General features: G+C 42.9%; 1 protein-coding gene across 1 annotated transcript in view; it reads right to left on the reverse strand.

The window, feature by feature from the left end:
- LOC136386862 (lysine-specific demethylase 6A-like) overlaps positions 1-17,824 on the reverse strand; it is a 275,511-nt gene that overhangs the window by 243,085 nt on the left and 14,602 nt on the right. Inside the window, 1 exon segment of the mRNA XM_066357979.1 lies at positions 4,157-4,265. Within this exon segment, the coding sequence (XP_066214076.1) occupies positions 4,157-4,265 (109 nt within the window).

Here is a 17,824-nt window from a genome sequence, read left to right on the forward strand (position 1 = left end):
CAAAATAATATAATCCAAGGCTAACAAAACTCTTTTATTCTCTCTCTCCCCACTTCTTTCCCATTCCCACTTGTGCCCCCCCCTCCCACTCTCTCTCTTCCCCTCACCATGCGCTTGGGCATTCTCTCTACATAGAACCCAAGTGGCCCCAGCAGCCATCTGAGATCTAGCAGCTATGCCTGCTCCAAATACAAGCTTGGGTATGGCAATGTAGCACCAGTTGGAATGCAGCCAGGAATAGAGAACACTAGCTAGACAAGGACAGAAGCTGAACTGGACTAAGCTTCAGCATGTCACAGAATTTTTGGACTTTAGCCTTTGTTCTGCCCTGGATAAAGGTTGGACTTCTTCCACAGAGGTATAGAAATGATACATTGAGACCCTGGGAACAGCCCTTTATTTCAATCCCAATAAATCTTACAACTACCTTATCTTCCCCATAAGTGGGTCTCTGGGAATGCTTTCCTTGCCACTCCACTTCATCAAAGGGCCCATTTCCATTGGCAACATCTGCATAAGTGAGAAAATTAATTTCCCTCCCCTACGTTTACCAAAAAGAGGAACACAATAAACTATGTTACTAAATTCACCAAAGTAGCATACCACATCTGCACTCTAGTCATAAAACAATTAGCCAATTGTATAACATGTCCATGCCCTCTCTACCAACAGATTTACTACCACTACCATAAATATGTTAATTACATAGTCTTATTTATAAAATACTTTTTCTTTGATATGGGGGTTTAGTTTGAAAGGGAGGTAAAAACCATTTCTCAAGGTCACTTTAAGTTTCTTTTTTTTTTTTTAAGCAAGAGGAGGGGAGATGGAGAGACAGATTCCCACATGTGCCCCAACCAGAATCCACCTGGCAACTCCCATCTGGGCACAATGCTCGAATCAAACGAGCTATCTTCAGCTCCTGAGGCTGAGGCTCAGACCAACCAAGCTATCCTCAGTGCCTGGGGCTGATGCTTGAACCAATCAAGCCATGGCTGGGAGAACAGAAGGGGGGGAAGCAGATGGTCACATCATGTGTGCCTTGGCTGGTAATCAAACGCGGGACATCCACAGTCCAAGCCACACTCTATCCACTGAGCCAACTGGCCAGGGCCCACTTTAACTTCGTAAATGAGTTATGGTCTGGGGGAAACTATGAAAGCACACATCTAAAAGATTATCTCAAGTTATCTGTCTTCCCTATTTCTAAAAAAAAATATTCCAAATGAATAAAAAATGTTTTATTCCAGGCTTAAACTTAGAGAAGATTATGTGTATTACTACTATACAGTAACATAAACAAACATTGCATTTATGAATAAAATGGAAAATTTTTTTAAAACTCAAGAACAGAAATGATTCAAAATGCTGTTTATAGTAATAAAACATTATTGGTTTGTCCTGCCAGATGACTCAGTTGGCTAGAGCATCATCCCAAAGTGCAGAATTTGCCCGTTCGATCCCCAGTCAGGGCATACAGAGGAACGCATCAATGTTCCTGGTCTCTCTGTGCCTTCCTTCCTCTTTCACTAAAGCCAATAAATAAATAAAAATTTTTAAGTAAATATGCGGTGTGACTGGTTGGCTCAGTGGTAGAGCATTGACCCAGCGTGTAGAAGTCCTAGGTTCGATTCCCGGCCAGGGCACACAGAAGAAGCGTCCATCTTCTTCTCCACCCCTCCCCCTCTCCTTTCTCTCTCTCTGTTTCTTCCCCTTCAGCAGCCAAGGCTCCACTGGAGCAAAGTTGGCCCCAGGCACTAAGGATGGCTCCATGGCCTCTGCCTTAGGCGCTAGAATGGCTCCAGCCACAACGGAGCAACGCCCCAGATGGGCAGAGCATTGTCCCCTGGTGGGCATGCCAGGTGGATCCCAGTCCAGCGCTTGAGGGAGTCTGTCTGACTGCCTCCCTGCTTCTAACTTCGGAAAAATATAAAAATAAATAAATAAATAATTTTGTCTAAGTCCTTGTTCCTGACACAGAACTCCTAAAAATTATGGAATTTCCTGAGTGATAGGAATTCTTTTATTATTCCTGACTCTTTTGAGCTCAGGAGAAGTTACGCTGATTAATGGTTTACCATGGAGCCCTGCCATAGCCTCAACATGGGGTGCAACATAAACTCTTGAGTACTGAGATTTCACAAGTTCATCAACTTTCAAAATTTTTAAATATACCCTAAATCCTCAGCAATAAAAGCTCCTAAACTGTGAACACTTCAAAACCTCATGTGTTCTTCTAATTTGATTCTTCATCTGTATCCTTTACATATTCTTTATACATAATAAACTAGCAAATCTTGACTGGCTTAACAAGCCATCCTACCAAATTATCAAGCCCAAAGAAGGGATCTTGGGAACCATTGATTTAAAATTGATCTATCAGTAGCACAGGTGACCACTTGAACTTGGAAATGGCATCTGAAATGGAGACAGGTATGTGGAAGAAACTAAGTCTTTTACCTGTGGGATAAATACTATGTCAAGTATACAGTTTCAGAGTTGAATAGGACATGCTGACAGATAAAAATTAAATTACTGCTTGGTGGTGTTGGAAAACACTCTAGTGTTACTTTTTTCCAATATATCCACATTTATATTTAAAGATCTATCAAACTAGATCTCTTTATACTGTGATGATATGTGTTATTTTTATTGATCTGCGACAGAGAGAAGGCGAGAGAGAGACATTAATTTGTTGTTACTGATTTATGCATTCATTAGTTGATTCTTCTATGTGCATTGACTAGAGATCAAACCCACAACCTTGTTGCATCAGGACAATGTTCTAAACTACTAAGCAATCCCATCAGGACCCTACTGTGATAAGGTTTAAAAGAACACAAATTTTTCATAAGGGAAAGCAAACTAGCAATACATATATGTGCTGTTACAAAATGGTCCATAAGCCTGACCTGGGGTGGCGCAGTGGATAAAGCGTCGACCTGGAAATGCTGAGGTCGCCGGTTCGAAACCCTGGGCTTGCCTGGTCAAGGCACATATGGGAGTTGATGCTTCCAGCTCCTCCCCCGTCTCTCTCTCCTCTCTCTCTCTCTCCCTCTCTCTCTCCTCTCTAAAATGAATAAATAAAATTTAAAAAAAAAAAATGGTCCATAAATAATTAGATGTAATTACATTAAAATTTCACATTTATTTTTTAGAGAGAGAGAGACAAAAAGACAAGAAGGGAGAGATATGAGAAGCATCAACTCATAATTGCAGCTCCTTAGTTGTTCACTGACTGCTTTTCATATGTGCCTTGACCAGAAGGCTGCTGCAGAGCAAGTGACCCCTTGCTCAAGCCAGTGACCATGGGACTCAAGCCAGTGACCTTTGCACTCAAGCCAATGAAAACTGGGTCATGTCTATTATCCCATGCTCAAAACAACAACCCTGTGCTGAAGCGTGTGAGCTCACAACCAAGCCAGAGACCTCAAGGTTTCAAACCTGGGTCCTCAGCTTCCAAGTAGATGCTCTATTTACTGTGCCACTGCCTGGTCAGACTAAAATTTCACATTTCCACCCACTCATTTTTTTAAGTTAGAGGAGGGGAGATAGAGACAAGACTCCTGCATGAGTTCTGCCTGGGATTCTACTCAGCAACCCATGTCAGGGGCTGATGCCTGAAGAAACTGAGCTATCCTCAGCACCTGAGGCTAACACTTGAACCAATCAAGCTACTGGCTTTGGGAGAAGAAGAGGAAGATGGAGGATGAAAGATGCAGGATAGCCGCTTCTCATGCGTGCCCTGACTGAGGATCAAACCAGGGACGTCCACAGGCCAAACAGATCTGCTAAGCCAACTAGCCACGGTTCCACTTTTTTTTAATTGGGGTGGAACTACTTAATGAAATCATACAAAATCAAATTCATTTCCCGTCAACATATATTTAACCAGTTTCCCTTTACTGCTTGCTCCCCCAACCCTGCTCTGGTAATCACCACACACGGTTGTCTGCGTCTATGACTTTGCTTTTCGGTTCATTTGTTGCTTTCAGTTTTATATCCATCTATTCTTTCTTTCACACTGCCATTTGTGCTTATACTTATCAAAAGAAATTAAAATACAGTAATAAATACTCGATAAAGAGTAAAAATATTGACATTTATATATTATGCAAACAAATCAAGCACAAATTTTAAGAAAAAAAAATATTACCTTTTGGATACTCTTCCAATAACAGGTTGAAGTGACCTAATTGACAAAAGAAATCAGACTCCATTTTTCCTTCAGCTTTTAAGATTAAGGATTCATAGCAGCGAACAGCCTAGAAATGAAAAAACATATACATTAAGAAAAAATGCAAATTCCTAATTGCACCCTTCTGGAGAGAATGCAGTATTTACATGAGAGGACTCAAAAAATCAAAGTAGTCCCTGGCCAGTTGGCTCAGTGGTAGAGCATCAGCCCAGCATATGGATGTCCAGGGGTCGATTCTCAATCAGGACACACAGGAAAAGTGCCCATCTCCTTCTGCATTCTCCTTTCTCTTCTCTCTCTCTCACACACTTTCTCTCTCTCTCTCTTCTCCTCCTATAGCCATGGCTCAGTTGGAGCAAGCTGGCCCTGGGAGCTGAGAACGGCTCCATACCCTCCACCTCAAGTGCTAAAATAGCTCAGTTGCCAAGTAATGAAGCAACACCCCACATGGGCAGAGCACTGCCCAATAGGGGGCTTGCTGGGTAGATCCCCGTTGGTGCACATGTGGGTTCTGTCTTTCTGCCTCCCTGCTTCTCATTTAAGAAAAATTAAGAAAAAAAGAAAGAAAAAAATCAAAGCAATCTATATGTCACCTCTACCACTGACCCAGGATTCAATTACTAAAAAGAAACAGCTTTCTAAGGATTCATCTATTAGATCACCTTATGACCTAAGTGCTTTCCCATACAAAAAAAGGGAATAACACCTACCAAATAAAATAATAAAGGAGTTCCTCACTGACTTTATGTGAGTTGCAAATCTAAATTATTACAATGGTCCTTATGATAGATGAAATCAAAAGTTAGGCATTTCATTTCAGTATTAGTAGCTTTTAACTATAATCAATAGGGATTAGAAAACTGTTAATTTGCTTACTATTCTCCCTTAATGGCTCCCTTTGAAATGTGGCAGAGAAATCTATCTTTGCAGAAGGTCCTGGGAAGCTTCTTTAGAAACTTACACCAGGAAGGGACCTAAAGATTAAGAGAGTTTTCCTGACCAGGAGGTGGCACAGTGGATAGAGCGTCAGACTGGGACACTGAGGACCCAGGTTCAAGACCGAGCTTGCCAGCTTGAGCACGGGCTCATCTGGTTTGAGCAAGGCTCACCAGCTTGAGCCCAAGGTCGCTGGCTCAAGCAAGGGGTTACTTGGTCTGCTGAAGGCCCATTGTCAAGGCACATATGAGAAAGCAATCAATGAACAACTAAGGTGTCGCTACAAAAAACTGATGATTGATGCTTCTCATCTGTCTCCATTCCTGTCTGTCTGTCCCTGTCTGTTCCTCTCTCTGACTCTTTCTCTGTCTCTAAAAAAAAAAAAAGATTAAGAGAGTTTAAAGATAGTTTAAATCACAAGAAAGTTGTAAAAGCCTAGCCACAGAATTTCCTATGAAGAGTGAACGACCTAAAAATGACTATAAAATTAGTTAATCTAAATCTAAAATCTTTACCTGTCTCCCAAGGAGAGTACAAAGTCATATTTGCAGATATTTCCCAGAGGCAGATGACCTCAGAATGTGCCCCTACAAGACCCCAGCTGCCCCTGAGATAACCCTAAAAGGGCCTGCACTAACTGAACCTATGCTAACATAAGAAGAACTAGCTGGGTAGACATTCCTGCCAAGTAAACCCCCACCTACTGCACACTGTTATGTGACTAACTGCATAAATTACTAATGTCGCGCCCCCCAAAAAAGTATATAAACTGGCTAGCTAGCCAAGACTTATAAGGCAGGCTTTGGAGGCATTTCTAGGCTCCCCGCCTTCTCAGGTTGCTGGCAATTTGAATAAAAGACGCTTTTATACCATTCAGATCCTGGTTCCATGACTCAGTGGCAATGGGCAACTCAGACACCTGCTTGTTTCAGTAAAAAAAAATATGTGATACAGCAGAATAATCAGTTAACTTTAAGATGCACAAAGAAAACTGTCCAATTCAAAGAAAACATTGAACATAAAGCGCTACTGAGATCATGTAAAGCATTGCAACCAACATGTAATCAAGTCCCAGAGGGGTGTAAGAGGGACAGAGAAATATCTGCAATGATCACCATGAAAAATATTTGATTTCTGAAAAATTAAGTTACATAAAGAACGATTTAAAGCTCAAGAAAATCCAAACCAATTAAAAAAAAAGGAACCACAAGCAGACTTACGTATAAGTTTGATAAGGTGTCAAGGAACTGCAAAACTGTTGATACTGGTATTTCAAAAAGAAGAACCAGTCTCCCCCGTACCCCTCCCTTCTGAGGAGAAAAAAAAACCCAAGAGAAAGAGATTAAAGGGGCAAAAGTTAGTTAGTAATTAATCATCATTTAACTATAGTTCTTTGGAGTGACTGAGGCCACTACTTGCTAGACAGAGCAAAGAAGGTAGAACTTATCTTCCTCTTCCTTAAAAGCCTCTGGGAGACAATGTTTACATATCTTAATTAAAAATTCCTAGAACTCTTCCTCCCCTCCTGGAGTCATAAGAGTGACCTATACCTCTAGAGCAGGAGTAGGGAACCTTTCTGGCTGAGAGAGCCACGAACACCACATATTTTAGAACGTAATTCCGTGAGAGCCATACAACGACCCGTGTACACTACGCATTATCCAAAAAAATTTAATGTTGTGGCCCTGGCCAGTTGGTTCAGTGGTAGAGCGTCGGCCTGGCGTGCAGGAGTCCTGGGTTGGAATCCCGGCCAGGGCACACAGGAGAAGCGCCCATCTGCTTCTCCACCCCTCCCCCTCTCCTTCCTCTCTGTCTCTCTCTTCCCCTCCCACAGCCGAGGCTCCATTGGAGCAAAGATGGCCCGGGCGCTGGGGATGGCTCCTTGGCCTCTGCCCCAGGCACTAGAATGGTTCTGGATGCAACATAGCGACACCCCAGAGGGGCAGAGCATCGCCCCCTGGTGGGTATGCCAGGTGGATCCTGGTCTGGCGCATGCGGGAGTCTGTCTGACTGCCTCCCCGTTTCCAGCTTCAGAAAAATGCAAAAAAAAAAACATTTTTTTTTTTGATGTTGTCCCGGAGGACAGCTGTGATTGGCTCCAGCACCTGCAACCATGAACATGAGAGGTAGGAAATGAATGGATTGTAATATATAGAATTTTTATTTTATTTTTTTTGTATTTTTCTGAAGCTGGAAACGGGGAGAGACAGTCAGACAGACTCCCGCATGCACCGACCGGGATCCACCCGGCACGGTGGGCGATGCTCTGCCCACCAGGGGGTGATGCTCTGCCCCTCCGGGGCGTCGCTCTGCCGCGACCAGAGCCACTCTAGCACCTGGGACAGAGGCCAAGGAGCCATCCCCAGTGCCCGGGCCATCTTTGCTCCAATGGAGCCTTGGCTGTGGGAGGGGAAGAGAGAGACAGAGAGGAAGGAGGGGTGGATGGAGAAGCAGATGGGCGCTTCTCCTATGTGCCCTGGCTGGGAATCGAACCCGGGTCCCCCGCAGGCCAGGCCGACGCTCTACCGCTGAGCCAACCGGCCAGGGCCTGTCTTATATTTTTAACATTATTTTCTTTATTAAAGATTTGTCTGCAAGCCAGATGCAGCCATCAAAAGAGCCACATCTGGCTCGCGAGCCATAGGTTCCCGACCCCTGCTCTAGACAAAGGGATCACAAGCCCATCCCCTTGCTTGAAAAACCTGAATTCTGTAACATTTTATACACTTTCTAATAATCATCCCTTTTAAAATTTATTATATGTATAAATTTGTAAACTAAACAAGCAGGGACTAACCCTAACACTTTTAGCAAAGGTAATTTCATTTAGCTTCTCTCCTTATCCTAAACTAAAACATTTTATTTCCCACTGTTGTGGCAACAAGGATAAGTAATAAATCCTGGAATATTTAAGAATGTCTTGGCCCTGGCCGGTTGGCTCAGTGGTAGAGCGTCGGCCTAGCGTGCGGAGGACCCGGGTTCGATTCCCGGCCAGGGCACACAGGAGAAGCGCCCATTTGCTTCTCCACCCCTCCGCCGCGCTTTCCTCTCTGTCTCTCTCTTCCCCTCCCGCAGCCAAGGCTCCATTGGAGCAAGGATGGCCCGGGCGCTGGGGATGGCTCCTTGGCCTCTGCCTCAGGCGCTGGAGTGGCTCTGGTCGCAATATGGCGACGCCCAGGATGGGCAGAGCATCGCCCCCTGGTGGGCAGAGCATCACCCCTGGTGGGCGTGCCGGGTGGATCCCGGTCGGGCGCATGCGGGAGTCTGTCTGACTGTCTCTCCCCGTTTCCAGCTTCAGAAATGAAAAAAAAAAAAAAAGAATGTCTTTGATACGTAAAACAACATTTACTGCTACTGTGTCGGGTATGTAAAACATTTATCACTACTGTGTTATCGTAAGAGTTTTAATGTATAGGAATGTTTTCCTTTTAAATAAATCCTATAGATAAATGTTGTGAGCTTATCAGTAAATGACTTTTGTGTCATGCTCCCCATCCTTTACCCCCCAACCAGGATGTGATTATGTCTATATAACCAACCTCAGGACTATTATCGATGCTGCACAATTTGGGTTAGCTATACCCCGTGTAAGTCATATGTAGACGGCTTATTAATAAATCTCCTCCTAAAATTTCTTCTGTATCCCGCCTTGGTGTCTCTATGTAACTCGTGGATTAAAGTACAGTACTTTATAACGTAAGCAAATTGTTAACCAAAAGCAAAGTGAACAGCAGAAGAAAAATGACTTACTACATTGACAGGGAGAAAATTATCAAATGAATGGCTGGTTTCTTTCTCATCATTGACACAGTGGTGTCAGTAGGCAGTGCAACAACATATTCAAAGTGTTTAAAAAATGTTTAAAACATGAGACCCGGGAAGATGACTCTAGACAGAATGTGGTCCTGGCACACCCAAGTTCAATCTCCAGTCAGGGCACATACAAGAGGCAACCAATGAATATACAACTAAATGGGATAACTAAATGAAACAGTGAGTTGGTGCTTCTCTCTCTCTCTCTCTCTCTCTCTCTCTCTCTTTCTCTGTCTGATTATAAATGCCTCTCCCCTTAATGTCTATTTTCCCCTGTATATAAGTACAGGGGGTACTCGGGTTATGATAGTCTTGACATACAACATTCAAATTTACAATGCTCACTCCAATAAACACTCAAGAAAACTGAGACATGAGTATTTCAACTGTTATGGATAGCTTGCAATATATAGCCAGATTTTGGAAGGGAAGTCATCAACCTTGCAGACTGGCCTGGAACAATTCTTTAAGAAGGTAGAGAGGCCTGCAACAGATCCTGTACACCAGGGGTCCCCAAACTTTTTACACAGGGGCCAGTTCACTGTCCCTCAGACCATTGGAGGGCTGGACTATAAAAAAAAACTATGAACAGGCCCTGGCCGTTGGCTCAGCGGTAGAGCGTCGGCCTGGCGTGCGGGGGACCCGGGTTCGATTCCCAGCCAGGGCACATAGGAGAAGCGCCCATCTGCTTCTCCACCCCACCCCTCTCCTTCCTCTCTGTCTCTCTCTTCCCCTCCCGCAGCCAAGGCTCCATTGGAGCAAAGATGGCCCGGGCGCTGGGGATGGCTCCTTGGCCTCTGCCCCAGGCGCTGGAGTGGCTCTGGTCATGGCAGAGCGACACCCCAGAGGGGCAGAGCATCGCCCCTGGTGGGCATGCCGGGTGGATCCCGGTCAGGCGCATGCGGGAGTCTGTCTGACTGTCTCTCCCCGTTTCCAGCTTCAGAAAAATAAAAAAAATTAAAAAATTAAAAAAACCAACTATGAACAAATCCCTATGCACACTGCACATATCTTATTTTAAAGTAAAAAAAACAAAATGGGAACAAATACAATATTTAAAATAAAGAAGAAGTAAATTTAAATCAACAAACTGACCAGTATTTCAATGGGAACTATGAGCCTACTTTTGGCTAGTGAAATGGCGGTGCCCCTTCCAGAAGTGTGGTGGGGACAGATAAATGGCCTCAGGGGGCGCATGCGGGCCCCACGGGCCATAGTTTGGGGAACCCTGCTGTCCCCTCTCCATCAGCTGCTTCTCGAGATGAAACACCTGTAGTACAGGTAGGATAATCTCCAGCATCTCCTGCATGCTCCTTAGGCAATCCTGATTCACCTGACCCAGTGTCTCCAGCACCTTCTGCAGGTTCTCCTGCCTCTCCAGCTTCCTCCTCCCAACAGGTCCCTCTCTCCCACCTTGCAATGCCCCTTTCAGTGTGCAAGCCAACCACATGAATAAAGGTGAGGAATTTTTTTACACTAATTTTTTTATGTTTCTACAGTACAGTGTATTTTTTTTTCTGTGATTTAGTTGTGTTTTTAAGTTCTAGTTTATGATTTTACAACTGTGTTAGGATTAGTAAGTGACTTAGGCTTGAGTGTGTTTCATCTTACACCAAAATTTGGATTACAACACCATCATAGAAATGGAACTGCATTGTAACACAAGCTCCCTCCGTACATTTCCATGTCTACAGTTTAGTGTGTACAATTGCACTCCTTTCCTTTCTCCCTTCCCAAAATAAATCATTTTTGGTGATGAAGTGCCAATTTGATACTGTTTTTCACTCACATGCCATAACAGGGATAAATCTTGAAAACCTTGCACTATTTGAAAGAAACTAGACATCAAAGACCATATATTCCATGTTCTATTTCTATGAAATGTCCAAACTGGCAACAGAAAATGCAGTAGATCTACCAGATGTGAGGACAGAGGAGACCAGTAGGTAATAATGGCCAGGGTTTTGAAGAAGTGATAAAATGTCCCAAATCAAGTGGTAACATAATCCCACAACATTTTCAATGTACTAAAAGCAATAAATTATAGTTTTAACTTACTAAAATGATCAACTTTATGCTATGTAAATTTTACTTTAGCAAATTAAAAATAGCAAAAACAAAGAAATTAAATGACACATAAAGACATAGGAATTTAGTAAGCCAAAAACTGGCAAAGAGTAACAAAAAATTGGAGATATACAGGAAGCAAACAAAAGGCATACTGTATTCTCAATCTACCACCAACTTACAATATATAAGAATAATCAAGACCTTTATTTTCCTTCCTTTATTTCTCATACATGCCTTAATGGGGGTGGAGGGTGTCAACACCTTGGGCTCAAGGCAGTGATCATGGATCATGTCAATGATCCCATACGCAAGTCGACAACCCAGCGCCCAAGCTTGTGAGCCTGTGCTCAAGGAGGTGACCTCGGGGTTTAGAATCTGGGTCCTGAGCATATCAGGCTGACGCTCTATCCACTGTGCCACCGCCTGGTCAGGCTCATAACAGTATTTTATAAATATTATTTATTGATTTTACAGAGAAATGAAAGGAGTGCGCACTGTAAAATGAGCAGAATAGAATAAAATTTGCCAGTGTGATTCCAGCGGAAACAAGATTCATAAAGCACTGACACAGATGTGTTCAAATACTCTTTTTTATTACTAGTTAATAAATGTTTATGTTTATGTCCTTTTTTCTTTCTTTTTTTTTTTTTTTTGGTCTTTTTCTGAAGTGAGAAGCAGGGAGGCAGACAGACTCCCACATGGCCCCAACCAGGATCCATCCGGCACGCCCACTAGGGGGTGATGCTCTGCCCATCTGGGGTGTTGCTCCGTTGTAACAGGAGCCATTCTAGCGCCTGAGGTGAGGCCATGGAGCCGTCCTCAGTGCTCGGGCCAACTCCACTACAATGAAGCCTTGGCTGTGGGAGGGGAAGAGAGAGAGAAGAGGAAAAGGAGAGAGGGAAGGGTGGAGAAGCAGATGGGCACTTCTGTGTGTCCTCGCCAGAAATCGAATCTGCGACTTCTACACGCCAGGCCAATGCTCTACCACTCAGCTACCTGGCCAGGTCCAGTGGTTAATAATGTTTAAAATCTAATCTAGCCTTGCCTGACCAGGCTGTGGCACAGTGGACAAAGCATTGAACTGAGATGCAGAGAACCCAGGCTCAAGACCCCGAGGACGCCAGCTTGAGCGCGGGCTCATCTGGTTTGAGCAAAGCTCACCAGCTTGGACCCAAGTCACTGGCTTGAGCAAGGGGTTACTCGGTCTGCTGAAGGCCCCCGGTCAAGGCACATATGAGAAAGCACTCAATGAACAACTAAGGTGTCGCAACAAAAACCTGATGATTGATGCTTTCATCTCTCCATTCCTGTCTTTCTCTCTCTATCTATCCCTCTCTCTGATTCTCTGTTTCTGTAAAAAAAAAAAAAAAAAAAAAAAAAAAACAGGAAAAAAAAAAAAAAAAAAAATCTAATCTAGCCTTGACAGGTTGACCCATTGGATAAGCATCTGTTCGAGGTATGAATGTCCCAGGTTTGCTTCCTGGTCAGGGCACACAGGAGAAGTGACCATCTGCTTCTCTCCATCTCCCTCTTCCCCTACCACAGTGGCTTGAGCATTGGTAGGGGCACTGAGGGTAACCCTGATAGTCAGAAAATCAGGCTCAGGCACTAAAAACAGCTGGGCTGATTTGAGCATTGGCCCCAGATGGGTTGCCAGGTGAATCCTGGTCTGGGTGCATGCGAGATTCTCTTTCACTATCTCTCCTTCTCTCACTTTAAGAAACAAAAGGGGGGGGGGGCCTAGTCTAGCATGGGTTCAACACTGTTAAAAAATTTTAATTCACTTAATGACATCCCATATAATGAGTCAGCAAAGTATAAAATAAAGAGATTCAGAACCTAGAAATCCCTAATTTCCTTAGAATCAGTCCATTTTTTGGTTACTTTATTGATTTTTAGGGAGTGGGGGAAAACAGAGAAACAGAAACATCAAGCTGTTCCTCTATGTGCACTGGCTAGGAATCAAACAGGCAACTTCTGTACTCTGGGAGATGCTCCAACCAATGGAGTCATTGGTCAGAGCAAGGATCAGTCTTTTTATCAAAGGAGTCATATCCTAAAACCCCATTTTAAAGATGAGGTTCATTACCAAAGAATAGTAACTAATCCATGATTATTGTCATTGCTTTAATGGGTACCTTCTTTGTGATACACACTGTATTAGATAATTTCACACTGGTTCTTCCACTCAAGAATCCAGTGGAAGAAATTATACCTGTTCTTAGAGAGGAAGTAACTGAATGGGGCCTGGAGAGATTTTTTTTTTTTTTTTTTAACATCTAGAGTTCACACAACTTGAAGGAACAGGGCACCAAGGTCTAGCTGGGTCACAGATACAAACTTTTTCATGTAAATTCTAACACCCACACACAGTATACATAATATGTTTTTTAATTTATTTTTCTTTTCAGACTGCTTTATTTAGCTCAGTGGTTCCTTCGAGTGAAGTTATTTTTTTCATAACTTATTTATTATGAAATAATTTATTTCATGCTAATTTTTTTTAAAGATTTTATTTATTGATTTTATAGATGGGAAGGTGAGGAAAGGAACAAGGAGTATCAATTTGTGATTAACTATTGTTGTTCATTGGTTCACTGTCACATGTGCCTGGACCAGGCAAGCCCAGGGATTCAAACCATCAGCCTCAGCATTCCATTTCAACACTGTACCACTCCACTATACCACCAAAAGCCAGGAGATAACATTTTAAAATATTTCACACTTCCCTCCTACAATGATATTCTAGGATCCTTGTCGTTTTCTTAACATCACTTAGGGCACTACAAGTTCAATACAGTAAATGGGCAGCAGACTATACCACCCCAAAATATACCTCTTTGACATAGGATTTTAAGCCAATTACTTTTGACAGGCCTGTAGACACAACAGAATCTATGAGAAAAAAAAGTAGCACAGGCTGTTTTGTTAGGTATTCTTTACACTTAAAGGGAAAACTTTCGGTAAGGTGTCTCAGGAAGATGAGGATGATTCTGAAGCACAAGAAACACTCATCAATAGAGAGCCCCAAACTTATATTTGCATAACGACCTTACCTTAACTGACCTCCTCAACCCCAATATCCTTTTTATTTATTTCTTCTTTAAACTGGAGAGAAAATTAAGGTAGTGACTTGCACCATTTGAAAGAATTACTCAATTTTCCTGAGCATCTCTCCCATGTATACTGGAGGTATATACAAATCATACAACTGCTCTTTTTCTTTTGTTATTTTGTCTTATTACAGGGAAGGTCTCAGCCAAGAACAAAGAACATTACAGGGTAAATTACTTTTCCTTCCCCCAAAGAGGCATAGATATATTTATGTTATCTCTAATACCGACTGTGTAAAACTCTTTCACTTTTCACACTTAAGTTTTTATTGCTCTGATTTACTTTCAATTTATAAGGCAGTCATTTGTGATTTCTTTTTAAGCGACAGAGCCAGAGACAGAGAGACAAGAAGGGAGAGATAAGAAACATCAATTCTTTGTTGTGGCACCTTAGTTGCCCACTGATTGCTTTCTCACATATGCCTTCAGCAGGCGGCTCCAGCAGAGTAACTGACCCCTTGCTCAAGCCAGCAACCTTGGGCTCAAGCCAGTGACCATGGGGTCATGTATATGATCCTCACGCTCAAGCTGGTGAAGCCACACTCAAGCCTGCAACCTTGGAGTTTCGAACTGGAGTCCTCTGCATCCCAGTCCGACACTCGATGCACTACAACACTGCCTGGTCAGGCATATAATGCAAACATTTGAAGCTTCAAGGCAGAGGTAAAAAAATATGCCAATCATTAAATACACTCCATTAACAGCAAATAAATACATAAGTATACACAAGCTTTAATATATCAACTTAAACAATCTTTTGGTTTTCCTAACATACATTGGCTATATGGATACTTCATTTCAAAAATATCATATTGTTGGCCCTCGCCAGTTGGCTCAGCTGTAGAGCATCGGCCCGGCGTGTGGAAGTCCTGGGTTCGATTCCCAGTCAGGGCACACAGGAGAAGAACTTACCTGCTTCTCCACCTCTCCCCCTCTCCTTTCTCTCTCTCTCTCTCTCTCTCTCTCTCCCTCTCTCTCCTCTTCCCGCAGCCAAGGCTCCACTGCAGCAAAGTCGGCTTCGGCATTGAGGATGGCTCTATGGCCTCTGCCTCAGATGCTAGAATGGCTCTGGCCGCAACAGAGCAACACCTGAAATGGGCAGAGCATCGGCCCCTGGTGGGCATGCCAGGTGGATCCCAGTCGGGCGCACGTGGGAGTCTGTCTGACTGCCACCCACTTCTTCTAACTTTGGAAAAATATAAAATATATATATATAGTATTGTTCATTTAGCATCAGTTGCAAAGAGCTCAAAACATTACAAAAACAAACAGCAAAATGAAACACCATATACTCTATAACTGAAAAAAATCTACTTTAATTCTATAGTTTGCCAAACACAAAACTTCATTTCAGTTTAAAGCAGAGGTCGGGAACCTAAGGCTCACGAGCCAGATGTGCCTCTTTTGAGGGCTGCATCTGGCTCACAGACAAATCTTTAATAAAAAAATAATAACGTAAAAAAATAAAACATTCTCATGTATTACAATCCATTCATTTCCTACTGCTCATGTTCATGGTTGCGGGTGGCTGGAGCCAATCACAGCTGTCCTCTGGACAACACCAAATTTTTATTGGATAATACGTAATATACACAGGTCGTGAGGTCAGGAAGTAAACTTCCCTCCTTTTAATCAAGTAGTCAGCTAGCTAATTGCAGAAACCCTTTTGATGAAGAAGATGGCTAAAAGAAAAAAAGATGAGTATCGTACTTTTCAGCAGGAATGGTCAGAGGAATTCGCCTTTGTGGAGAGAGCAGGTTCTGCAGTGTGTCTAATATGCAATGATAAAATTGCATCAATGAAACGGTCAAATATAAAGTGGCACTTCGACACACGCCATACTACATTTGCATCAAAATATCCAGCGGGGGACAGCAGGAAGAAAGTATGTCAAGAGCTACTGTGCAGAGTGCAAGCTAGTCAGCAGCAACTCTGTGTTTAGACCCAACAAGGTGACTGGAATTTGGCTAGCTTTGCTGGTGCTTTAGCAATTGTGAGAAACGAAAAGCCATTCACAGATAAGGAGTATGCCAAAACATTAATGCTTGATGATGTCAATGAACTTTTTTGATGACTTTTTGGCTAAAAACAAGATAATCAAACAAATAAAAGACATGCCTCTGTTGGTAAGAACTGTTCATGATCATACCACCGTGATGGCAAATCAAATTGAGGCAACACCAGTGAAGGACATAAACGCAGCACCATTCTTTTCTCTCGCTTTGGATGAGTCAACAGACATAAGCCATTTATCCCACCCAGTTCAGCCTGATTGTAAGGTATGCTGTCGGTGACACACTATGTGAGGAAAGTCTTGCCTATGAAACCAACAACAAGAGGGGAGGATTTATTCAAGTCTTTCACTGAGTTCACCAAAGAAAACAATCTACCGATGGACAAACTTATTTCAGTGTGTACTGATGGAGCTCCGTGCATGGTGGGGAAAAACAGAGGATTCGTAGCGCTTCTTCGTGAACATGAAGAGAGACCCATCCTAAGTTTTCACTGCATCCTACATCAGGAGGCACTTTGTGCTCAGATGTGTGGCGAGCAGCTTGGTGAGGTGATATCGCTGGTCATTCGGGTGGTCAACTTTATTGCTGCCTGAGCTTTAAATGATCGCCAGTTAAAACACTGCTGGATGAATTTGGGAATAATTATCCTGGTCTGCTTCTGCACAGCAATGTGCATTGGTTGTCAAGAGGGGAGGTACTCAGCCATTTCACGGCTTGTCTGAGCAAAAGCCGGACTTTTCTTGAAATGAAAAACATCGAGCATCCTGAGTTAGTTAACACTGAGTGGCTCCTGAAGTTCTACTATCTTGTGGACATGACTGAACATCTGAACCAGCTCAATGTGAAAATGCAAGGCGTTGGAAATACCGTCTTATCCCTTCAACAAGCAGTGCTTGCATTTGAAAACAAGCTGGAACTCTTCATCACTGACATTGAGACAGGTCGTTTACTACACTTTGAAAAACTAGGAGAATTTAAAGATGCATGCACAGCAAGTGACCCTGCTCAACATCTTGATTTTCAGCAGCTAGCGGGCTTCACATCTAATCTCCTGCAGTCATTCAAAGCGCACTTTGGAGAATTTCGTGAGCGCACTCGTCTTTTTAAGTTCATCACCCATCCACATGAGTGTGCACTGGACAGTGCCGACCTGAGTTACATCCCTGGTGTCTCCGTCAGAGATTTTGAGCTACAAGCTGCTGATCTGAAGGCCTCAGACATGTGGGTAAGTTTAAGTCACTGAATGAAGATTTGGAAAGACTTGCATGACAGCAAGCAGAGTTGGTGAGCAAAGTGGGGAGAAATGAAAAAACTTCAACTCACGAACCAGATGATTGTCAAAACTTGGAACGTGATTCCCGTCACAAACCACACACAGCAGCGTGTGAGTATTGCTGTACTGACAATGTTTGGCTCTACGTATGCATGTGAGCAGTCTTTCTCACATCAAAAGAACATTAAGACCAATCTACAATCACGTTTAAGGAAGTCTCAATGCCTGCATGAAGCTTAACCTCACCACGCATCAACCAGACTACAAAGCCATCAGCAAAACCATGCAGCACCAGAAGTCTCATTAATGGTAAGAAGTACTTTATTCATCATTTGTTAGCCAACAGCATAACCACATTATTAAAAAGAATTCAGAGACTTAATATACTTTAAAAGTGTTGGACTTA

The sequence above is a fragment of the Saccopteryx leptura genome, unplaced genomic scaffold, assembly GCF_036850995.1.
Source record: "Saccopteryx leptura isolate mSacLep1 unplaced genomic scaffold, mSacLep1_pri_phased_curated manual_scaffold_18, whole genome shotgun sequence".
Taxonomy (NCBI): Eukaryota; Metazoa; Chordata; class Mammalia; order Chiroptera; family Emballonuridae; genus Saccopteryx; species Saccopteryx leptura.